The sequence below is a fragment of the Suricata suricatta genome, chromosome 8 (genome assembly GCF_006229205.1).
Source record: "Suricata suricatta isolate VVHF042 chromosome 8, meerkat_22Aug2017_6uvM2_HiC, whole genome shotgun sequence".
NCBI lineage: Eukaryota > Metazoa > Chordata > Mammalia > Carnivora > Herpestidae > Suricata > Suricata suricatta.
Window position 1 is genome coordinate 59423526 of NC_043707.1, and position 21924 is coordinate 59445449.

Sequence of the window (21924 nt, forward strand, 5' to 3'; positions counted from 1 at the left end):
GGGAGTGGTTAGGAATGGGGTGAAGAATAGGCATGAAAACTAGACTTTTTTGAGTATACTTTTTAATATAGCTTTAACTCAGAACCATGTAAATCCTTTACATACTAAAAAATGGAATAAAGCTCTTTATGTAAATTCTGAATTGAATATAAAAGCAAACCTAGTTTAAAAAAATTTTTAATGTTTATTTCTGAGAAAGAGAGAGAGCGAGAGAACAATCAAGAGGGGCAGGGGCAGAGAGAGAGGGAGACACAGAATCGGAAGCAGCCTCCAGGCTCCCAGCAGTAAGCACAGAGCCTGGGCGGGGCTGCAACTCAGGAACCATGAGATCATGACCTGAGCCAAAGTCAGACACTTAGCCAACTGAGCCACCCAGGCACCCCCAAACATAGGTATATCAACATAGCCATGTAGAGAAAAGAGATATTTCCATTAATTTCTGAATGCTACTCTGACTTTACATTCTTAGTGGGCTATTAGTCGAAGACAAAAAGAACCTCAAAGAAACCCAAAATTTTATTTAGTATGTTTACCATTAGTAATATTGGTATTGTAGTGCTGGAAAATATACTACATAATAAAACATAAATATATCGTTACTCAGAACCAGTATCTCCACTGTAAAAGAGAGGCAAGTATGAAATTTTAAAAAAACAACCTTGTAATGCTAAATTTTAAGTATCAATTTGAATTTATGAACTTTTTAAAAATTTACTTCCTAGCTCTGTCCATTGAAATGGTCTAAAAGGAAACAGAATCCAGATTCTACTCCCCCTAAAAGGAATAGGCTCTTGGAAGAGATAGCTGATATTCCAAGTTTGGGACAGCACAAGTACAAGGTAGGCCTGGGACATCTTGTGACGGAAGCAAGGAAGAACACAGAGTCTAATGTGGCCATGTCTAAAAGATACAGGATCTGACCTGCAGTGACTTCCACTTCTACTTGCTGTTGGCTCACAATATCAGAAAGAACTGTGCCTGTAATGGACATTGAATACATTGAATAATTTGAAGATACTGAAATAAAGAGGAGGCATTGGGAAAAAGAAATAGCCCTTTTTAAATAGAAGAATATAAACTAGTAAAAGTACAAAAAAAAGAAAATTAAAAAATTTTAAATCTCCATTTTGTACATCACTGTAGTATAATAAATGATTTAGTTAAGAATCATCAGTTGATGAGGAGCACCTGGGTGGCTCAGTCAGTTGCGTGTCCAACTTCGGCTCAGGTCATGATCTCACAGTTTGTGAGTTTGAGCCCTGCATCAGCTCTCTACTGTCAATGCAGAGCCTGCTTCAGATCCTCTGTACCCCCCCTCTGGCACCTCCCCCCTCAAAAATAAACATTAACAAAATAATAATAGATATATTTTTTAAAAAATCATTAGTTGATGCTAAAGTTCTTGAATAAAAATACTGTTAGGAAAAGATTTTTCCCATGGTGCCAAAACATTGCCTTAGAGATTACTAATTACTAAGCAGGAAAAATGACTTACCATGGAAAGATCTGGTAGTCAACACCTTGACCAAGTGACTGATTATCATCTTCAATAGTGAGATAAGCTAGAATTACGTCTTCAATGTGATAAAATATAAAATCTACAAGATCACCTATGAAATATTCTTTACAAAAACATTTAACCTGAAGCAAATAAAACCTACAGACTTCACTTCCAGTTCAAAGTAAATGCCAAGAATAAAGGGAACAAGTCAAAGAATATAGACAGATCAAGGATAGGAGCCAAGTGATTTAGATTCTTCAAAAAGTCACATCATGGGGGGAAAAAACCCCAAGAGGGTCCAGGGAAAGATCTTCAAGACTAATAAGACAATTGAATACAAAGTGTGAATCTCAATTGCTTTCTGGCTCAAAAACAAAAAACTTGTGAAGTCATTTTTGAGACAATTGGAAATATCTGAATATGAGCTCAGATGATACAATCAAATTAATTTAATTTTTTTAATTAAAAAAATTTTATGTGTGATAAACTGTATTGAATTCAAAGGGAAAATGTCCTTATTTTTAGGATATGCATGCTCAAGTATTTATGAGTAAAGAGTCCTGATAAAACTAGTATGGCAAAGTGTTAGTAATGTTGAATGTAGGTGGGAGTAATTCTTTGTTTTTATGTACATTTTCAAATTGAAGAACTGAAGAAATTTAAATTGAAAAAGGAGTCTTTGGGGCACCTGGGTGGCTCAGTCGGTTAAGTGTCCGACTTTGGCTCAGATTGTGAGTTCAAGCCCTGAGTCAGGCTCTGTGCTGACAACTTGGAGCCTGGAGCCTGCTTCAGATTCTGTCTCCCTCTCTCTCTGCCCCTCCCCAGCTTGTGCTCTGTCTCTCTCTCTCTCAAAAATAAACATTAATAAAAAATAATTTTAGATAGAAGAGTCTTTAACAATGATTACTTTGTGAGTGGATGGAGATATGAATTCCTCAAATCTAAGGTGGTAAAATCTGTCATAACATGATTGAAACCATTAAAATGGCAATATTATAAAAACAAAACATATCAAAACAAAAATAAACATGGCCTATAAAGTAAATGGAAATTTCATAAATAATATGAAGTAATGGAAATTTGGAGCATTATGCATATAATATCAAAGTGAACTTCAGGCTTTAAAATTTTTTTAATTTTTTTTGTTTTTTATTTATTTTTTTGAGAGACAGAGCGCAAGCAGGGGAAGGTCAGAGAGAGAGGGAGACACAGAATCTGAAGATAGGCTCCAGGCTCTGAGCTGTCAGCACACAGCCCAATGCCGGGCTCAAACCCACGAACCATGAGATCATGACCTGAGCCAAAGCCGGACCCTTAACCAATGAAGCCACTCAGGCGCCCCCAGGCTTTAAAATTCTAAAATTTACAACAATATTTTCAAAGCCATAAATTGAAACACAGCTTCAACGCTGTCATGATTTTTTGTAACTCAACAAATATAACTTCACTTTTGCTATAATATTTAGAAAACCTATTGAAGGAACTTGCATATATTAGAAAAAGCACTTAGAATCATAACTTTTAATTGCTGTATTTACTACCCACACAGAATAAGAGTTCATAATAAAACTTCAGTCTAAAGGATAAAACATAAGCCATCAATTATTAGAAATCATGTTTTTGTACATGCAGTGACTTTTAAAAGAAAGAGCAAACACATAAAAACAAGCACATTCACAGATTTTGTTAAAAATACTTAAGTCTGGGGGCCTGGGTGGCTCAGTCAGTTGAGCGTCAAACTTCAGCTCAGGTCATGATCTCACAGCTCGTGAGTTCAAGCCCTGCATCGGGCTCTGTGCTGACAGCTCAGAGCCTGGAGCCTGCTTCTGATTCTGTGTCTCCTCTCTTTCTGCCCCTCCTCTGCTCATGCTGTGTCTCTCTCTAAAATAAATAAAATATTTTTAAAAAAATACTTGAGTCTCTCGGGTGCTTGGGTTGCTCACTTGGTTAAGTGTGCGACTTCAGATCAGGTCATGATCTCACTGTTTGTGGGTTCGAGCCTGGTGTCTGGCTCTGTACTGACAGCTCAGAGCCTGGGGCCTGCTTTGGATTTCTCTCTCAAAAATAAATAAGAATTTAAAAAAATACACAAGTCTGGGGCACCTGGGTGGCTGAGCCAGTTGGACACCCAAGTCTTGATTTCAGCTTAGGTCATGACCTGAGGATTGGTGAGATCCATAAAGCCCCACCACAGGCTCTGCACTGACAGTGCACAGCCTGCTTGGGATTGATTCTCTCCCATTCTCTCTGCCCCTCTGCTGCTCAAATGGACACTACCTCTCTCAAAAGAAATAAACATAAAGTATTTTTTAAAAATACACAAGTCTGATTTAGAAAATTCAGTTAAACCCCTTAAATACTGTACATTTAAAGCACATTCTAACAAGAGTGTACTTTGAGATGATTACCCAAAATACTCTAACAATATCCATTATTCTTTTAAATCTTCAGTGAGGTCTACTTAAAAAGGATGAAAGTGATGATCTCTGGTAAACTATTTCCAAAGAAAAAATATATTACTTGTTTTTAAGAAGTTATTTTTATATATTAGAAGTCCTAAGTGAATACATGCAAATAAATTCATAAATGAAAAATTGGCTAGATCCAATGGAGGGCTGATGCTTAACCCTAGCAAAGGTATAAAGTATAAATTAAAAGTCTCTATAAACAAATTGACATTGCTTGTGTCATCCTCATTAGTTCAGAAGAATGTATATAGACGTAAGTGGTCACTGTGTAGTAAGGAATTTGGCCTTATGCAAACAAAGTTCTGGCCTACATCTTTAGGACCTGAGACCTGATAATTTATGCTAACAAGATGACTCAGGATGAGCCCCTATAACCCGATGTCAGTCAGTTTTTCAGGGAGAGGCAGAGCTAGAAAGTTCAACCATGTGGGCAAAGAATCACTCATGCCAAGTAAGAAAGCTTCAATAAAAATTTGGACACCAAAGCATGAGTGAGCTTTCCTGACAGGCAATACTGTGTGTACATTGTGCCCAGGAGTAGATAACACAGCCCATGATTCCACAGGGAGTAGACACCTGGAAAGGACAACTGGAGTCTGGACCCCTCCTACAGTCCACTCTATGTATGTCTCTTCCTTTGCCTGGTTCACATTTGTATATTTTCTAGGTAATAAACATGATTGTGATAGACTAGGTTTCAGGGAGTTCTGTCTTTCTAGTGGATCATTGAACCTGAAGGTGAATTTGGGAAACCCCTGTATTTACGGTTACCAAGATTCTCTCTGCTATAGGACAGTTTTACATCTTTGGGATGTGAAGGCAATTTATTTATTCTTTGCTATTTTCTTTTCTGGAATATATATGTAATCCTGCTTTGAAAACTTTTAAGAACCATAAGAAAGACCATTTACGAAGGCTGGTCAATGTCTGACTGTTGAATGGCAGTAGTTATCCCTAAGATTAGGATTAGGAGGTGTATTTGCATGGCACTGGGATTTGAGGATTGTGATATACTTCCAACAAAAGAAGTATTCCAATTCCAAAAAAATGTAAAGATGTTTCACAAGAGGAAACCGAAGAAAAGTATACACTAATAAAATAAAATTAGGTAAAATACTGATATTCTTCAGTGATTGTATAAGACAAAGCATTTTGCACAATTTTGTACAATGATATTTTGCTAACAGAAGTGGGGGTGAAATCTTTTATATTGCTTATCACCTGATCTCTAGAGATGCACTGAACTGATAGTCACAACAAAGCAATTATATTCAAATTATGAAAAATATATACCAATTACTATAATTACTTAACCTTGAGGCTGGCAAACAGATCATTTATTTAAAACAACGAAGAAATTAGGTTATTATCACACACGTAGAGAAGTTCTAACTAGTTTAAATAAAACCTAGTCTTACATGCTAGAGCACAGGCTAGAACAAAGGAAGTAAGATCACACATGATAAAGGTAACCAGAGAGGTATGGAAAAGATCAAGAAGCCATTTCTGATATATAGAAAGGAATCTAATTCATGGTTAAGTCAAACACAGGTGAAAAGTGAAACAAGAATTATAGGAAGACATTTATATATAGTTAATTATGAAAATAATCTTTTTTCATAAATCTACTAAAGGGATAACTACATACCAAAAAATGACAAAGAGAAATTTATCAATTAGAAAGCCATTTAACAAAAGACCAATTTATACATTCCTCTTATTATGTCCATAAAAAATTTAAATATACAAATCACATTCCCATATTCAAAGGAATCTTTCTAAGCAAATGAAATACATAGACATATAAACAATCAGAATTCAAATCATTAAAAAAATATTTTAAAAATCACAGTAAATTATATCTGATAATAAGAAATAAAACAACAAAGTGACAGCTATATACATTTGTTAAAGTTTCAAAAGCTCAATGATGGGAGCAATGGTGCATAATTTATTTAAATAAGTACTGTTTACTAATGTTGATATAATATACCTATTTTAATATTCTGTTAGATAATGGATTTAAAGAGCAAATGTTGAAACATCCAAAAAATTGAATTATAGTTATTCTTAAAATGTTAATTTTCCCATGTGTCCAAAGTTGTGAATTACAGTAATATCCTCCAGAAAAGTCAGGTATTTGGTAAAGCAAGGCACATAGGACCAGATTTTGATAAAGGTGCTTTTTCTTTGGTCCTGTAATTACTTTAAATATGCTACATATCCGAGTGATTCTTAAGATGACTTTTAATATAGCATAAATAACTTTTATAAACCTTTTCTTATGTAAAGCATACATTCATGTGTAATTAAATATTAGAACAACAAAAGTGTAAATAAAACCAGAGATGCTAAAATCCTATTTTTAAAAACAAAACAAAACTCAGTTGAATGACTATATAATGACATTTTAAAAGTCCAATAGTTTGATACGTAGGAAAAGCGTATCAATTCTTAAGAATAATCAATATTACATTAAATCTACTGGGCACAAAGTCAATTAGTTTCTTTTCAAATTCTGTCTCCTTAGAATCTAGTTTAAATATCAACCTACTTTTCCTTCTATGAAATTGTGACATTCAATATAAATTGATGTAAACATTTAAGTTTTGCATCTTTAACTACAGTTTACACCATAAAAGTAGCCTACAACTTCTCTAAAAATACTTATTAAAGAACTGGTGATACTGCTGTGTTGAAACATCTACATGTTGAATTTCAAACTTTTCTTCCCAAATATCATATTCTTAATTTTTAATAGAACCATCAGCTGGTGCTCTTCTCCCATGAGTTAGCACATTTTTATAATGAACAAAGTAGTTAAGAGATAAGTAAACTTTAAAAAGTAAGAATTTAAATAATCAAGGAGTCATCATTATATAAAAGATGGATACAGTAAGGCTTTTGGAGGTCATTAAAACACACACACCACTACAGGAAAATGGCATTATTACATATAGGACATGATCTAGGCTACAGGCCCATCTTCTCAAATATGATTATAAATTAAAAATTATAAGCTATATAACCCAATCTCTAATAACATCTTCAAACCTAGAAGCAAAATATAAATTAAGCTTGGTTTGAAAATATGCTTTAGACTATTCCTTTGTCACAATTCTTGATATTTTTATAAGCTTTATTGAGAATCTTAAAAATTGTGTTATTTTGGACACCGGAAAATATATTATGGTAACTAACCTGTCTGGTTTCTAATATTTCTTTGTATCATTTTTTTGAAAGGACAGACTAAGCCTGAATTAACAATTAACAGTAAATATACACTGAATTAATATGTAAATACCCAACTAGTACTTCAATGTGGGCTAAACATAAATCTTTATATTTACTCTTGAATTCTGTGCATTTGCAGGATTTAGATTTCACTCAGCATTAGGTAGCAAGATGTAAGTCACAATGGTGTTAAAAACACCATGCTCAAAATGTGGTAAAGTTATTAAACAAATACTCTAAAAGGTGGTCACTGAAAATCATTAAGTCAGGCTTCCAGAAAGTTTGGTTATTGCCAGTTCGGAATTACTGGGAAATGCACTTTAAAACTCTTTTGTAAATCTAAACACTTTTAAACTCTGAATGCAATAGATTAGGCCTGTGTCCTGTAGAGACTAGGTTTGCATGAGCAAAGTAACACAGCCAGTCCTAATTAGCCAAAAGTATCCAAATGTTTGTAACAGTATTTTTGAGCCAAATTCTATTTAACAAAATCCATTATAACTATATAAAAATATTTACTTTTCTACAGTTTTTATAGTATTAGAATGGGAGACTTTTAAAAATATATAAAGCACAAATGAAAAAATAAAGTAAAACACTTCTTATACACAATAGGATAATTCTGTCTATATAGTCAATAATTAAATTAAACCCATATTCTAACTTAGAAAATATTCTTCCCCACCAATTCACTTTTCATTTTGCTGTATTTTCTCTCCCTTGAACCAACTTATTAAATAACACATGTAATTTACAACCTTCAACTCCAGTGCTAATCAAAATGGAAAAGAAACCACTATCTTAAAGCAAAGTGGTGGTTCCTTCCCAGCAGCTTTTTAGGGCCACAGAAAGGAAACTCAGAATTCGCTATCTCTCCCAGACATGTAACCAGAGTATTTCTGGGGACGAGAGGTCTACAAAGTTCTTCTGAGCAGCCTTGAGTTATAGCTATGGTGGATTTAAAATAATGAAATATTATGGCAATCTCGAATGTCTCTAAGAAAGGTCATTTTGGTCTCAATTCGTTGACAGCTATACTACAATCATTTTGGTTGTAGATTAAAAGAGGTTTTTATAGATCAATGAGTAAAATATTCATTTAAAAACATTCTAGTTGTATACAGTAAATGCTTTGATTGTTCAAAATTCTCCAAGTGGAGATATTAGACAATAATTATTTTAAATTATTAAACAAGTATTTATTCCCTTTAAATTACATTTTGAAACTTCAACGGAAATTACCACATACAGAAACTTAATTTAAAGTAATACTGAGGATTCATCTGATTTACAGAAAAGGAATACAGTTAAAAGATTAAGGACAAAACTCCATTAGTGCAAAAGTCTCCGGCTACTCTCTAGCACAGGAGCAGTTGGATTGCTTTCAACAGTTTTGAAGAACCAAAAGATCTTAAAATGCAGATAGAGAAACAGATGTGTGTACTTCTTTACACTAAATTTAAATATGAATTGTTTCCTCTGACAAATTAGATCCAGAATGTAATTTTATCAAATTTTATGTCGTTGAACAAATAACATTAGCAATCCTTTCTTCAGTAATTTTTTTGTATAAATATAAAAATCTCAGATACATGAAAATGTTTTTCAAATCATACTTCTATTTCTTCACAGCTTTATAGGCAATTATAATGATAATTTTCAAACTTTGAATATTCCATGTGATTTGATATTTCTATACAGAAAAAGATAAAAAAACATTTAATAAGATTAAATAGATCTAATTTGAAAAAACTGGTATTGGACATTTGTTGTGTGCTCTTGCAAAGAGTGCATAGGACATTTCTGCAGCAACCTAAAGGTAAAATCTTTCTAAACTCAGATTTCAAGTTTTTTCCAATAATCATTCTAATTCCTGGAAGTACTTTCAAGCTTTGATTTCTAGACATAATAGATATTTTGTTAACAAATGCACATATTTTAGCCTTTAACTTTTATATTTTCAAACCATTTGAATATGATGAGATTCAGCGTGGTGATATCTTCTTAGAATCTGTAGAAGTCCTCTCTGCAAGATTAATGTTGAGATTCCTAGTGCACCATTGTGAGAAACCAGTTAAAGACAGTACACGACTATGCTTTAGTAGGATTGCCTGTAGGTTTGGGATCATAACCATATAGGAAAGTAGCTGTTATTACAAGGATGGCTCCAAGGAAAAAGACACTATATAGATGAAGAAAAAATGAAAAAGAGAAAATCAGATTAAAAGCAAACAACTTCTATCTCTTCACTTGTAAAAACAATTATAATTTGGGGGGAAAAGTTCCAGTAAAATGACTAACAAATATTGAATACTTACTACATTCTAGATATTCAAGCCAAATGTTTTACAGGGATTATCTCACTTAGTTCTTAATATGACAAAACAGGCCCTTCCTAATGTGGTCCCTCCAACCTCATCGCCCATACCCCACCACACCCAGTCTATAACTCAGCCACTCCACTCAGTGAACACAACGTGCCTTTCAAGACAGTGTCTTTGTAGATGCTACTCCCTCTGCTTGCAGTGTCCTTTCTCCCAAGAAAATTGATTATTCATACCTCTGGTCTAATGTCTCCAGGACTCACTCCCCTAGGCAGACGTATTCTATGGTAAGATTTACTATGCCGTATTAAATAAGACATTATTTACATGTTGCACCTCTGCTTAACCATGTGCTCAACATTCATCATTATACCCCAAGTGCCTAGAATATAGGGGAGCTCAATAATTATCTGCAGTGATAAATATCTAGTGTTGAGTTGGCATAAATGGGCAACTTTTCAAAAGCCTTGGATGCAGGTATACATGTAAGATTTAGATAACATAAACTTCTTACAATACATCTTGAAGAAAATTACTACCATAGGAATATTTACTAATTACTCAGGCTTTGGATAAGCTTCTGACTGGATACTTCCTTTGTCAGGCATTCTGACTTTTGTTTAGCTTTCTGGACCTCTGGAATACATACCCAACTGAAAAGTTATCTGATCCAACTCCCCCCTGCCTCTCCCACAGGAATCCATTCTATGAAATCTCTTAACAGGCTCTACTAGAAAACCTAATAATGTCAGGAAACCCCTGCTTGTCAAGACAGCTATTTTTAGATGGTTCTGAGAGAAAAAAATTTTCTTGGGGAAAAACTATTAGAATACAATGATTACTTCAAGGATTTGAACACCTGACTTCCAACAGAATTATATATACTTCAATAATGTATTAATCATAAATCTCTCATTTATTTATTCACATATCTATCTCTCTAATCAATGTGACCTCCTTGAAGAGAGGAAACCATATCTCATTCATACATTTAGGTTTTTCCAGGATCTGGTATAGTGAAAGGAAGACACATAGTAGACACTTAGTATATTTTTTATAAAAGAATAAATAAGCCTAAATGCAAGGATGGTTAATACTAATAAGCAAAATAATCAACACAAGAAAAATAAGTTAGAAAAGGAAATACTGGTGATGTGATATCAGTAGAGATGGCTAACAGTCAGCTGAAAATAGGGATCTATATTTGAAGTCGAGTTGTGACTTATCTTCTTCACAGAAAGGACAGATAAAACAAGGATTGACAGATTACCAAAGAAGCAGCCAGCAAAGCAAGTACAGGGGTACTACTTCTGCGAAACCAAAGCAAAGCAAAATGAAACAAAACCAAAAACCAAAAGAAAAAAAACAAAAAAACAAAAAAAAACCCCATAACACATACACACAAAAACAGTTTTAGGAAGTGAAATGGGGATAGGAATGGAAAATACAGTAGTACATTTGGAATAGAAGTCATTGGATTTATTGCTTAAATGAAGATGTCCTCCACAAAATTAAGAATACAAAAAGATGGAGGGTCTCGTTATATTTTAGGAAAAATAATCCACCTCCTTCATCTGACTCAGTGTCAAAACATTCAATCATTCAGTAATAATGGTATCATTGTCTTTTCTCTTTTTATCTTCATCCCAACGTACCTTACAGACCCTCAGAAATGGATTTACATGCAGGTAAGTATCTTATTGATACACCACTATTTTGTCCATCTACTGATTTCTCTTTTCATTTACTTGTTCATTCTCTGCATGATCCAAAAATTTAAAGTTAACACCCTGATTCAACCTTATATGAGGATTTTTTTAAGGTATGTCTTTTTAAATGTACCCGAAAAATCTACAGTTCCAAACATTTTCAAATAATATAAAGCACATAATTTCCCCACTTAATGAATAGAGTAACTAAAGCATAATTAAGATCCTAGTTGTTAGGCTAGTCTCACTAGCTAAGTAATTCATTCCCATACCAAACTAGAAACAGAAATAACTTTAAATTCAGGTCACAGAAAAATTACAGATCTCAACATGCATGCCCCAGACCTATTGTCCAGGTTGCTAGAAGAAGGAAACCATAAATGTTCAATATAGAAACATAAAGGGCATATTACATTTTTCTCCTGCCAAATTCCATCCATAATCCTACCTCACCCTCAATGATGCAAATGAATTTTACTAGCTGTATTAAAATTTTAAGATCTTGAACATTCATTCAAAGACATAGAGTACCTCTTATAGGCCAACTCTGGCCTTGCTGACTTTTAAGATGGTAATAAATCTTCTGAAGAAAGGAGGAAGGAATGTGAGAATGGAAGCAGTGCTCTTTTATTTTGGGAGTTCTACTGATAAAGTGACATTTGAACCAAGACCTGAGGATGTGAGGGTTTGTCATATGAATACATGGGGGATGAGTATTCCAAGATGACTAAAGGACAAATCAAAGCCCATAGCCAAGAGATTATTGTAACTTAAAAAAAAAAAGTGAATAAGAGGAAAGTAGTATCAGATTACCAGATGAGGACAGAAATGTACCTGAAGGCCACATCAAATAGGTCATTAATGATGACAGCTTTTAGGTGACATGGGAAGCAGAGGGTTTCTGAGCAGAGCAGTCATATCTAATTTATCAAATGGAGAAAAGTATAGGGGCACAGAGCAAGAGAAGAAGCAAGAAGATATATCAAGAGATTATTTCCTTAATCAAGGTGATAAATGAGTGTGCCCTGGACCAGGATGGTAGCAGTGAAGTTGTGGGTAAGTTACTTCTTACTTCACTCAGAAGATAAAGAACTTCTGTACATTTCAACTTTTTTTTTTTTAATTTAAAAAAATTTTTTTTTATTTTTGATAGAAAAGAGACAGAGCATGAGAGGAGGAGGGGCAGAGAGAGAAGGAGACACAGAACTGAAAGCAGGCTCCAGGCTCTGAGCTAGCTGTCAGCACAGAGCCTGACATGGGGCCTGAACCCACGAATGCGAGATCTGACCTGAACCGAAGTCGGAGGCTTAACCGACTGAGCCACCCAGGCGGCCCTCAACTTTCTTTTTAAGTCTATCTCTAACCATATCTATAGACTCTGCCTTCTCTTAGGTTACCATGGATAAACTGTGGTCCTATTTAAGTCAAGGAAGATTGTGGCCTAAGCAACTGGAAGAGTGGAGGTGCTGCCATTTCCTAAATTGGGAAAACCTTATTGGGATAGGGAATGAATTATGTAGTAGACATTCAAGTGAAAATGTCAAACAGGCAATTAAATATACAAGTTTGGAATTCAAATTAAAATGTGAAAGTTATTAGCATATAGATGATATTTAAAGCCTTAAGAACAGAAATCACCTAAGGGAGTGAGTGTAAATAGGAGGTCCAAGGGCAGATCCTTCAGGGATTCCAAAGTTTAGAAATTGAAAAGATGAGGAGAGGAGTAAAGTTAGAAGAAAACCAAGTACAGCATCCTGGAATCCATTAAAATATAATCTTATTACTCTGGAATTATAAATTAATAATTATTAAAAAATGATAGGACCTTCAATACCATCGGTATTTATCATACTTCATTCCTCCTAACTCCATCTCCTCCCTTGGCATCCAGGACACCACATAACCTGGGTCTTCTGTCTTCCCTTGCAATTCCCTTTCCAACCACTCTTCTTCCAGCCACCAACCTAAGGAGTTTTCTCTTGTACCACATTCTCTGTGTTAACTATTCTCTTCAAGAATGTCATCTACTCTCCTGCCTTTACCTATATAGATTCCACAAGTAAAAATCCATTTTATGACTTACTTCATGACTTTAGATGACTTATTAACTTTTTTATAGGGCTTTTTACTTTGGAGAAAGGGGTTTGGAAAAAATTTTTCAATCTGTTGGGATAATTCTGGCTAGCTGAATTTGTATAAAAAAAATTTCCAGCGGAAGATTTTTTTTTAATGCATTTAGTTTGAAATCTTTTTTTAAAAGACACTTAAAAGGATCTTTTACTATATTTCCATGATTCTTCAAAAGTCGTAGTAAAATTTTTTTTTCATATGAGATCTTATTAAGAATCCTTATTTTTCTATATTTTTTGGAGACTTAAAGAAATAGAAAAGAATATATTACCTGGTTGGCACAAAATCTTGCAGCCAAAAATAGGATATCAGTGTTGATAATATTATGGATAAAGAAGTTGCAAATCCTTTTAAAATATTATCTGCATATTTAATAACAGCAGCTATCACAAGGCCTCCAAGTGCCTGCAAAAGTATTAAGAGATTATTTTAAACAAGCATATATAAAATTGCTTTTCAAAACAGTCTTATTATTCAATGAAACTTTTAGGCTTTTGTCGTATAAATTTAATCCCATTATAATAGGTGATTTTTATTTTTTAATTAAAAAATATAATGTTTATTTATTCTTAGGAGAGAAAGACAGTGAACGGAGGAGGATCAGAGAGAGAGAGGGAGACAGAGAATCCAAAGCAGGCTCCTCAGTGTCAGCAAAAAGCCCGACAAGAGGCTCAACCCACAAAGAGATCATGAGTTGCCTGAACAGAAGTCGACACTCAACCAACTAAGCCACCCAGGTGCCCCTTATTTTTTTTAATGTTTATTTATTTATTATGAGAGAGAGAGAGAGAGAGAGAGAGAGAGAGAGAATCCCAAGCAGGCTCCACAGTATCAGTGCAGAGCCCAACATGGTTTATTAAATATCTCTTATAACCATAGGGTTTTGTTCAATAGCCCTTTTATTTCAAAAGTTACCTGCAGTAACTACCAGCATAATCTGCAGTTTGTTAGTTTAACTGTACAATGAATAAATTATCTATCCTCAACCACTTTAGTAATTAAACATCACTTGTTCAGACAAATGTGGGAAGACTGTCACTTGGATCAATGAAACATTCTTACTTTTGAAGTAAAAATAAAGTGTAATTTAAGTTCTTTTAGTAGCCTTTCAATAAGCTAACTTGGCTTTTATCCTCTAGCTTCTTGCCCTTCAATCCCCACCCCCCCCCCCCGCTTTAAAAAAAATTTTTTTCTTATGTCTTTATTTTCTTTTGAGAGGAGACAGAGAGTGAGCAGGGGAGGGGCAGAGAGAGAGACAGACACAGAATCTGAAACAGGCTCCAGGCTCTGCGCTGTCAGCACAGAGCTCAACATAGGGCTCAAACCCACTGACTGTGAGATCATGTCCTGAGCCGAGGTCAGACGCTCAACCGACTGAGCCACCCAGGTGCCCCTCAATCTCCTTTTTATTGCTGTCAGACTATTCTTCCTGAAAAGACTGTAGGCAGAACTTTCTACCAAATCCCTCTCAAATTCCAAATTGTGGCTGCTTAAATTATGAGGTTTTACCTCTGACAACATAGTTTTGTTTTCTGCCAAACTCTAGTTATAAACTCCTAAATCTGGGTTACCCACATTAACAAGTTCGTCACAAGACAGAAACTTATTATAAGTGAAAGTCACAAATTATGCTAATTGAGCTCACTATATATTGATGTGAGTTCCACTACCTCCTGGCAATATAGTCATTCATCTCTTTAGTCCCTACTGAATCATACCAACTATACCAAACCTTCTTTATTTAACTCAAGTCTTATAGGAAGAGGGCTTCCTGCTGCTAGGATAAAAGCCATCATACAAGCCCGCCTGACTTACCCTATCTCTGCTTTATATTTCCTCTGAATTTTCATTTATCCTTGTCTCCTTTTCTCCTTTCTTAAAAATAGAAGTATATTGGGGCATCTGGGTGGCTCAGTCAGTTAAGCCTCCGAGTTCACCTCGGGTCATGATCTCACGTTCGTGGGTTCAAACATTGGGCTCTGTGCTGACAGCTCCGAGCCTGGAGCCTGCTTCAGATTCTGTGTCTCCCTCTCTCTCTGCCCCTCCCTCTCTCATGCTCTGTCTCTCTGTGTATCAAAAAAAAAAAAAAAATTAAAAAAAATAGAAGTATATTTCCTTTCAAAACACAACTGTGATTTGTGACTTCACCCAATTTCTATGAGAGACTTTGCCCCTTACAGCTTCAACTGCCTCTAAAGAAAGGCTTTGTGAGGGCAGTGGCTTGTATCTTCACTTTTGTATCCTCCAGAGCAACCAAGCTTTTTTTTTTGATGACGTGATTACTAATCCCTTGAACAATTTCAAATTATAAACTGAGATAATTTGATGGGAATATTTTAATATGTAAGTGTTATAGATTTAATTATCTTGATCTGGTTTTGAGCTTTAATGGGCTGATCACAGACTTACTGTACAATGACAAGAACTGTAAAAAAAATCAAAAGTTACATTTACCTTCACTTTAACTCTTTTATTCTTTAACTTGCATTTTCATTATATCAAATTTAAATACCACAAAGTTCATTTATGACCTTTTCAAAGTAAGTTTTCATTATGGCATTAAGACTGGTTCTATTGACTTCCTGAACAAACTAGATATAATAAGAGCACTAACAGGAAGGATCTTTTTCTCTCACATTGTACATCAGTAGCTACTCTAATTCTCCTTATTAAAGTTTATTAGCATTAAATATAAGACTTTAAATGCTTTACCTGAAGAATAACAACTATCCAAGTCAGTTGGTTATATCCCTGAAAAAATCCATTCTTTGACACTAATTCTCCGTCATAAATGTACACACCCATTAGTCCAAATATACTCCCAAAGAAACCTAAAAAAATAAATAAACAAATTTTACAGCATGTGTCATTTAGTTTGTCTGGAGAGATATTTTTGCCTTGATATTCTAAATTTTATATTTTAGATTTTCCTTTTTGATAAAATTTGACTACTTTAAAAATCTTTTACTTGGGTATTTATATAAAACTAAAAAATTATACTTTGTACTATATTATGACTATAAGACAAAGACAGGAAAATATAAAAAAAGAACAAAGATTATCAACCCTGGTAACGTCTAAATTACATAACCACATGGCTGTCTCATTCAAATATCTGAAAAATGCTCACTTTTGGTACATTCATTGCGTCTCATACCTTCCTATTGCTAGCTCTACATTCTTACGTAATCATATGTAGACATAAAAGCTGAGGTATGTGGCATAGAAATGTTCACATATGTAGACATAAAAGCTGAGGTATGTGGCATAGAAATGTTCCTTATTAAGAAGTTTTGAAAGTACCACAAGCAATATCCAAAAATTCAAAGCTAAGAAACAGTCGGGCAACATTAGAAGCTATCACTACTGAAGTCTCGAGGCTAAGGAAAGCCTGCTCAGTGACAGGAGAACTGTCTTATTCACTGCCGCGTTCCTTAGTTCTACCGCAGAGTGTATCACATGACCACAGGGTCTGCGAGATTTCCAAGAGCAATCCTAACTATGAAGAAAGAGACAAATGCCTGTAAGGGCCACTTGTTAGGAAGACATCCAGTCAGAGTGCAGGATGAAGCAACATTTTTATAAAGCCATAACTACTTGAAGTATCCCATGATGGAAAGGAACTGAAAGGATAAGAATGTTCTTTTAATTTTACTTATGCCAACTCAATCATTCTTAATTAAGTTTTAAGTTTTAATTTCAATACAGTTAACATACAGTGTTATATTAGTTTCAGATGCACATCAACCATTTTAAGATGTCTAATTTTGAACATGAAAGTAATACAAATTTACAAAATTACAAAAATACAAAATACAAAAAGAAACACAAGAGTATTAAGTTTCTATTTTTTAATTATAAAACAACACCTGATTTTTAGGAAAAAAGGTATACAGTGCAGAAGGTTATATACATGTCAGTATATACATATCTATAGCATTCTGTCAGTTGTGTAATATTCCATTTATGGATAATAATAATAATATAAAATACATACATAATATGATCTTCCACAAATTGTTCTAAATGCTTTATGTATGTTAACTTACAACAACTCTATTAGGTAGATACTCTTATGCCATTTTACAGATGAAGAAACTGATAGAGAAGTTAAATAAACTTGTGTGAGCTCACACTGCTGCTAAGTGATGAACTCAGGATTTGAATCCAGGCAGTGTGGCTCTGGACTCCATGATTTTAATCACTGCACTATTTAATCATACTGATCATACTGATCACTTATTTGAGTAATATTCTACATGGTGTCTATTTTTTTACAATTGCAACCAATGCTAAAATGAATAACCTTGATCTATCTTTGTGTTCTTTTGTAAGTATACCTGTATGTAGGATAAATTCTTATTCAGAAGTGGAATATTCACATCAAAGCATTTATTTAAAATTTTGTTAAATACTCCCAAATTGAGATCCAATAAGGTTACAGCAATCTATACTCCTGGCAACCGTAGGTAATAAGAGTTTCTATTTCTCCATTCTCTGGCTAATATTGGACCTTATCAATTTGCAAATCGTGGCAGTTTGATACTTCAAAAATGCTATTAAACTGTTTTAATTTGTTTTTATAATCTCAAGTTATCTATATCTTATTTATGTATCCTTTTCAAAGCTTTGATTTAGCTTACCATTCATGTGTTATGAAGTCAAATTAAAAATATGAAACCCATTAGCACCATCAAATTATGAATTCTGGCTTTTCATTTTTATTTTACAATTCAAGAATGTAGAACAATCACACAAACTTTAATATTTCTATCTTTCCTGATATTTGCATATTTATATAAAGAGCTGACATTAGTGCTTATTATGCAAGGCACTTTATTCTAAGCACTTTACAAGTATTAACTCATTTATTCCTCATAGCAACATGTGGAATAAGTACTATAATTAAGTACATTTTGATGAGGAAAGTGAAGCAGAGGAAGGTTAAGTTAACTTCCCTACGGCCACATAGGTGGCAAATGATGAAATCAGGATTGGAGTGGTCTGACTATAAAATCAAGTGCACTTATTTACTATACTATAGATATGCTGTCTCTAAATTAAATTGGTTGGTGCTTTTTAAGCCTGTGTGCTTGCCTTCCAGACAAACCGAATACTAAGCTAATTTAATCTTTAAAAGTATTTGAATACTCTTTTTAAGAAACTGTTCATTTATTTGTGAGAGAGAAAGAGTGGGTGAGAGCATGAGTGTGAGCAGGAAAGGAGCAGAGAGAGAGGAGAGAGGATCTGAAGCAGGCAGAGGGCCCAATGCCAGGCTCGAACTCACGAACCGTGAGATCATGACCTGAACCAAAATCAAGAGTCTGATGTTTAACCTATTGAGCCACCCACATGCCCCTACTTCGAATATTTTTAAAAAACAACAAAAAACCTTGATACATTTATACAAATTTTACAAAGAAACTGAAACAAATCCTATGTGATAAATATGAAGGTTCAGTTTGTTATCACATTACTTGAAAACAGCTGGAAAAATGGACTAATCAAATTTGGAAGGTTTGTCTGGGAATGTTTGACTTCAAATATATGCCATTAGGAGTACAGACATTCGCTGTGGAGGCCTGACTGCTGCCAGGAGACACGATGTATTTGTTAAGTCCATGTAGACAAAAAAAAACCCCAAAAAACAAAAAACGAGTTTTCAGAAATGAGCTCCAAAGTCACAAGGACAGAGACTTGAAATAGAAGGGTTGATTTGCAATGAAGCTGTCTCTCACATGCAGCATTTTCCAAAATTAATATACATCCAGAATACTAAATCTGAAATCTTTGTATGAAATTAAAGTTATAATACTGTATTAGTTTAAATATTTGTTCCAATGAAATCCTTAAGTATGCAAGTTCTTTTTGTTTGTTATAAACTATTTACCTTCAGTTAGAAAAATGCTACAGAATTTAAAAGCTAAAATATAATATTTTGAAATAAAAAGGTATACTAAGATTTTAAAACAAAGATGGAAGTTTCATCATTTCAAACTTCCTCGAAAAGTCTCTTTTTTTTTCTTTTTCAGCTTTATTGAGGTAAAACAAGTAAAATTGTAAGCTACTTAAAGTGTACATCTTGGGGATTTGAAATATAATGTGGTGACTAGTTGATAACACTGTACCATATAATTGACATTTGCCAAGTATCTTAATCTCCTCCCCCCCAAAGAGAATATGTTATTTGTAACATCTCTGTGAATTGTAGCAACCAAGAGGAAAGTTCCTCAGTCTCCAAGTAGTGAGGACAGAAATAGGCTATATAAACTCTTATGTCACAGACCTAAAATCCCATAGTCTTGAATAAAAGGTACTCATTTAAAACACAATGCTTTTTGGTGGTGTTGCTTTTTAATGTTTAAGACGGGGAGAGACACAGGGGTGACCTGAGGATCGGAAGCAGGCTCTGCTCTCAGCATGGAGCCCGATGTGGGGCTTGAACTCAAACTGTGAGATCATGACCTGAGCCTAGGTCAGATGGTTAACCAACTGAGCCACCCAGGCACCCCCAAGTTGCTTTTTAAATACACTGTTTTTAGGGGGAGGGAGGGAAAAGGAGGCGGGGTGGGGGAGAGAGAGAAAGAGAGAGAGAATATTTTAATTAGCTTCCATGGTCGGCACAGAGGACTCAGAGCTCCATCTCACAACTATGATGAGATCATAGTTGAACCAAAATCAAGAGTCAGATGCTTAACCAACTGAGCCACCCAGGCGCCCCTTAAGTGCAATGTTTTAAAAGGCAAAGACCTTGCCAGATATTTGTATCAATGAGATTTTATGGGAGGCTTTCTTATTTAAAGATATGTAGTAATCTTTAACTTAAAAAAATTATTTAAAAAAGCTAACATTAGAAAGCATTTAAAACTTACCAAGTTGAATGTTTCTTATCCAAACTGACTGTTTGGTTTCTTTCAAGATTTTCTCAAAGTAAACCCCAGCAAAGCCACTTGAGAAACATGCTGTGAGAACTGCCATGAGGCCTACAAGTTGAGAGCCGGCTGAAAGTTCCTTAGAATCCAGCTCCTGAGAATCGGAGGGCCACTGAACAAGAAGACAAATGGAACTGGAGTTTACTCTTACAATACTTTACAAAGCACATATTGAGAGTGCACTCTCAGACCTTAAGATAAAAATATACCCAACACCATTCTTGGGGATTGCAGAGGAGAGCTTTTGGAAGAAAATCTTATAATCATTTTATTTTTTTCCCATAGTGATATTACTGTTACAACTTACAATTTCAAAAAACTCCCTAAAAAAGAGAAAGAGAATGAATAAATGCACAGATGCACAAAACAGCTTCTGTAAGCAGTTCAGTTGTAGAAACTCAGAGTGTGAACTGTTGGAGCAGCAAAAATCAGTCTGGAGCTGTTGGTAATTATGGAGGTTCCATATGGTATCATGTTAACCACTGTGGGCTTTATCCTATAGCTCAGTGTTCCTCAAATTATCCTCATGGCTTTTGTCAAATCCATATTCCACCTGAACTATTACTTGATATCTCAATTTAAATTTTTTAAAAATTTATTTATTTTTGAAAGAGAGAGAGAGGCAGAGAGAGGGAAACAGAATCAAAAGCAGGCTCCAGGCCCTGAGCTGTCAGCAAAGACCCCAATGCAGGGCTTCACCTCACAAACTGTGAAATCATGACCCAAGCTGAAGTCAGACACTCAACCGAGCCACCCAGGTGCCCCTTGATATTTTAATTTAAAACACCTCACTTTTTACAATGTAATGCCTACTTTATCTTATCCTTAGCAATACCTATGCAAATATGGGTTTGAAGTGGCAGTTATATCTTTGTAATGCCCATTTAAAGATATGTAACTAGGGGCATCTGGGTGGCTCAGTTGGTTAAATGTCTGACTCTTGGTTTCAGGTCAGGTCATGATCTTGTGGCTTGTGGGTTCAAGCCCTGCACTGGTCTCTGTGCTGACAGTGTGGAGCCTGCTTTGGATTCTCTCTCTCTTCTTCTCTGCACCTCCTCTGCTTGCTTGCTCTCTCACTCAAAATAACTAAATAAATAAACATTTAAAAAATAAAAATAAATAACAGAAATATTTATTCAAGATAGACATAGCACCCCTGGAGAAACTGATGGGGAAGGAGGGCTCTGGATGGCAGGAAATTAACATGATTGGATTTGTTTTTAGATAAACCATAGTGGTGACTACTGGAGTTTGAATTTTGAGGGATGGATAAGATTAAAGTAAAAAAATCAGTTAGGAGGCAAATGATCACATGAGTAACAAAGAAAACATGAATTGGGGAAGTAATAATACTGACAGAGAAGGAGAGAATCATGAAGCATTAGAAAGCAGCATCAGCAAGGTCTTAGTGACTGATTAAATGTACAGGCAAAAGGAAGAGTCTAAGACAACTCCCAGACAGAGTACATGATGAGGGAAAAAATATAAGCAAGAATAGATTTGGTGGAGGAAAAGGTAAAGTTTAGTTTTGGTTATGCTCAGTTTATAAAGCCTATCGAATAACCAAACTAAGATATCCAACAGGTTTTTAGATGTACAAATCTGAAAGTACAGGTGATGACACAG

The 21924-nt window shown here is 34.6% G+C and overlaps 1 protein-coding gene and 1 long non-coding RNA gene across 4 annotated transcripts in view; one reads left to right on the plus strand and one right to left on the minus strand.

Annotated features, from left to right (window-relative positions):
* Positions 1–21924, plus strand: part of LOC115298100 — a 55829-nt gene that overhangs the window by 4544 nt on the left and 29361 nt on the right. Inside the window, exons 2-4 of one of the 3 annotated variants that reach the window (XR_003911595.1) lie at positions 723–839; positions 11190–11215; positions 13940–14103. This is a non-coding gene — a long non-coding RNA (uncharacterized LOC115298100). Of the gene's footprint in view, positions 1–722; positions 840–11189; positions 11216–13939; positions 14104–20285; positions 20666–21924 lie in introns of those variants that run through there. The other 2 variants (XR_003911596.1, XR_003911594.1) reach the window with 2 other exon arrangements.
* The window catches only part of SLC35A3 (solute carrier family 35 member A3), a 28491-nt gene continuing 11640 nt past the window's right edge, over positions 5074–21924 (minus strand). Inside the window, exons 5-8 of the mRNA XM_029946458.1 lie at positions 20239–20410; positions 16079–16197; positions 13638–13771; positions 5074–9385 (exon numbers count right to left, since the gene is read on the minus strand). Coding sequence (XP_029802318.1) covers positions 9295–9385; positions 13638–13771; positions 16079–16197; positions 20239–20410 — 516 coding nt within the window. The 3' untranslated portion in view covers positions 5074–9294. The remainder of the gene's footprint in view (positions 9386–13637; positions 13772–16078; positions 16198–20238; positions 20411–21924) is intronic.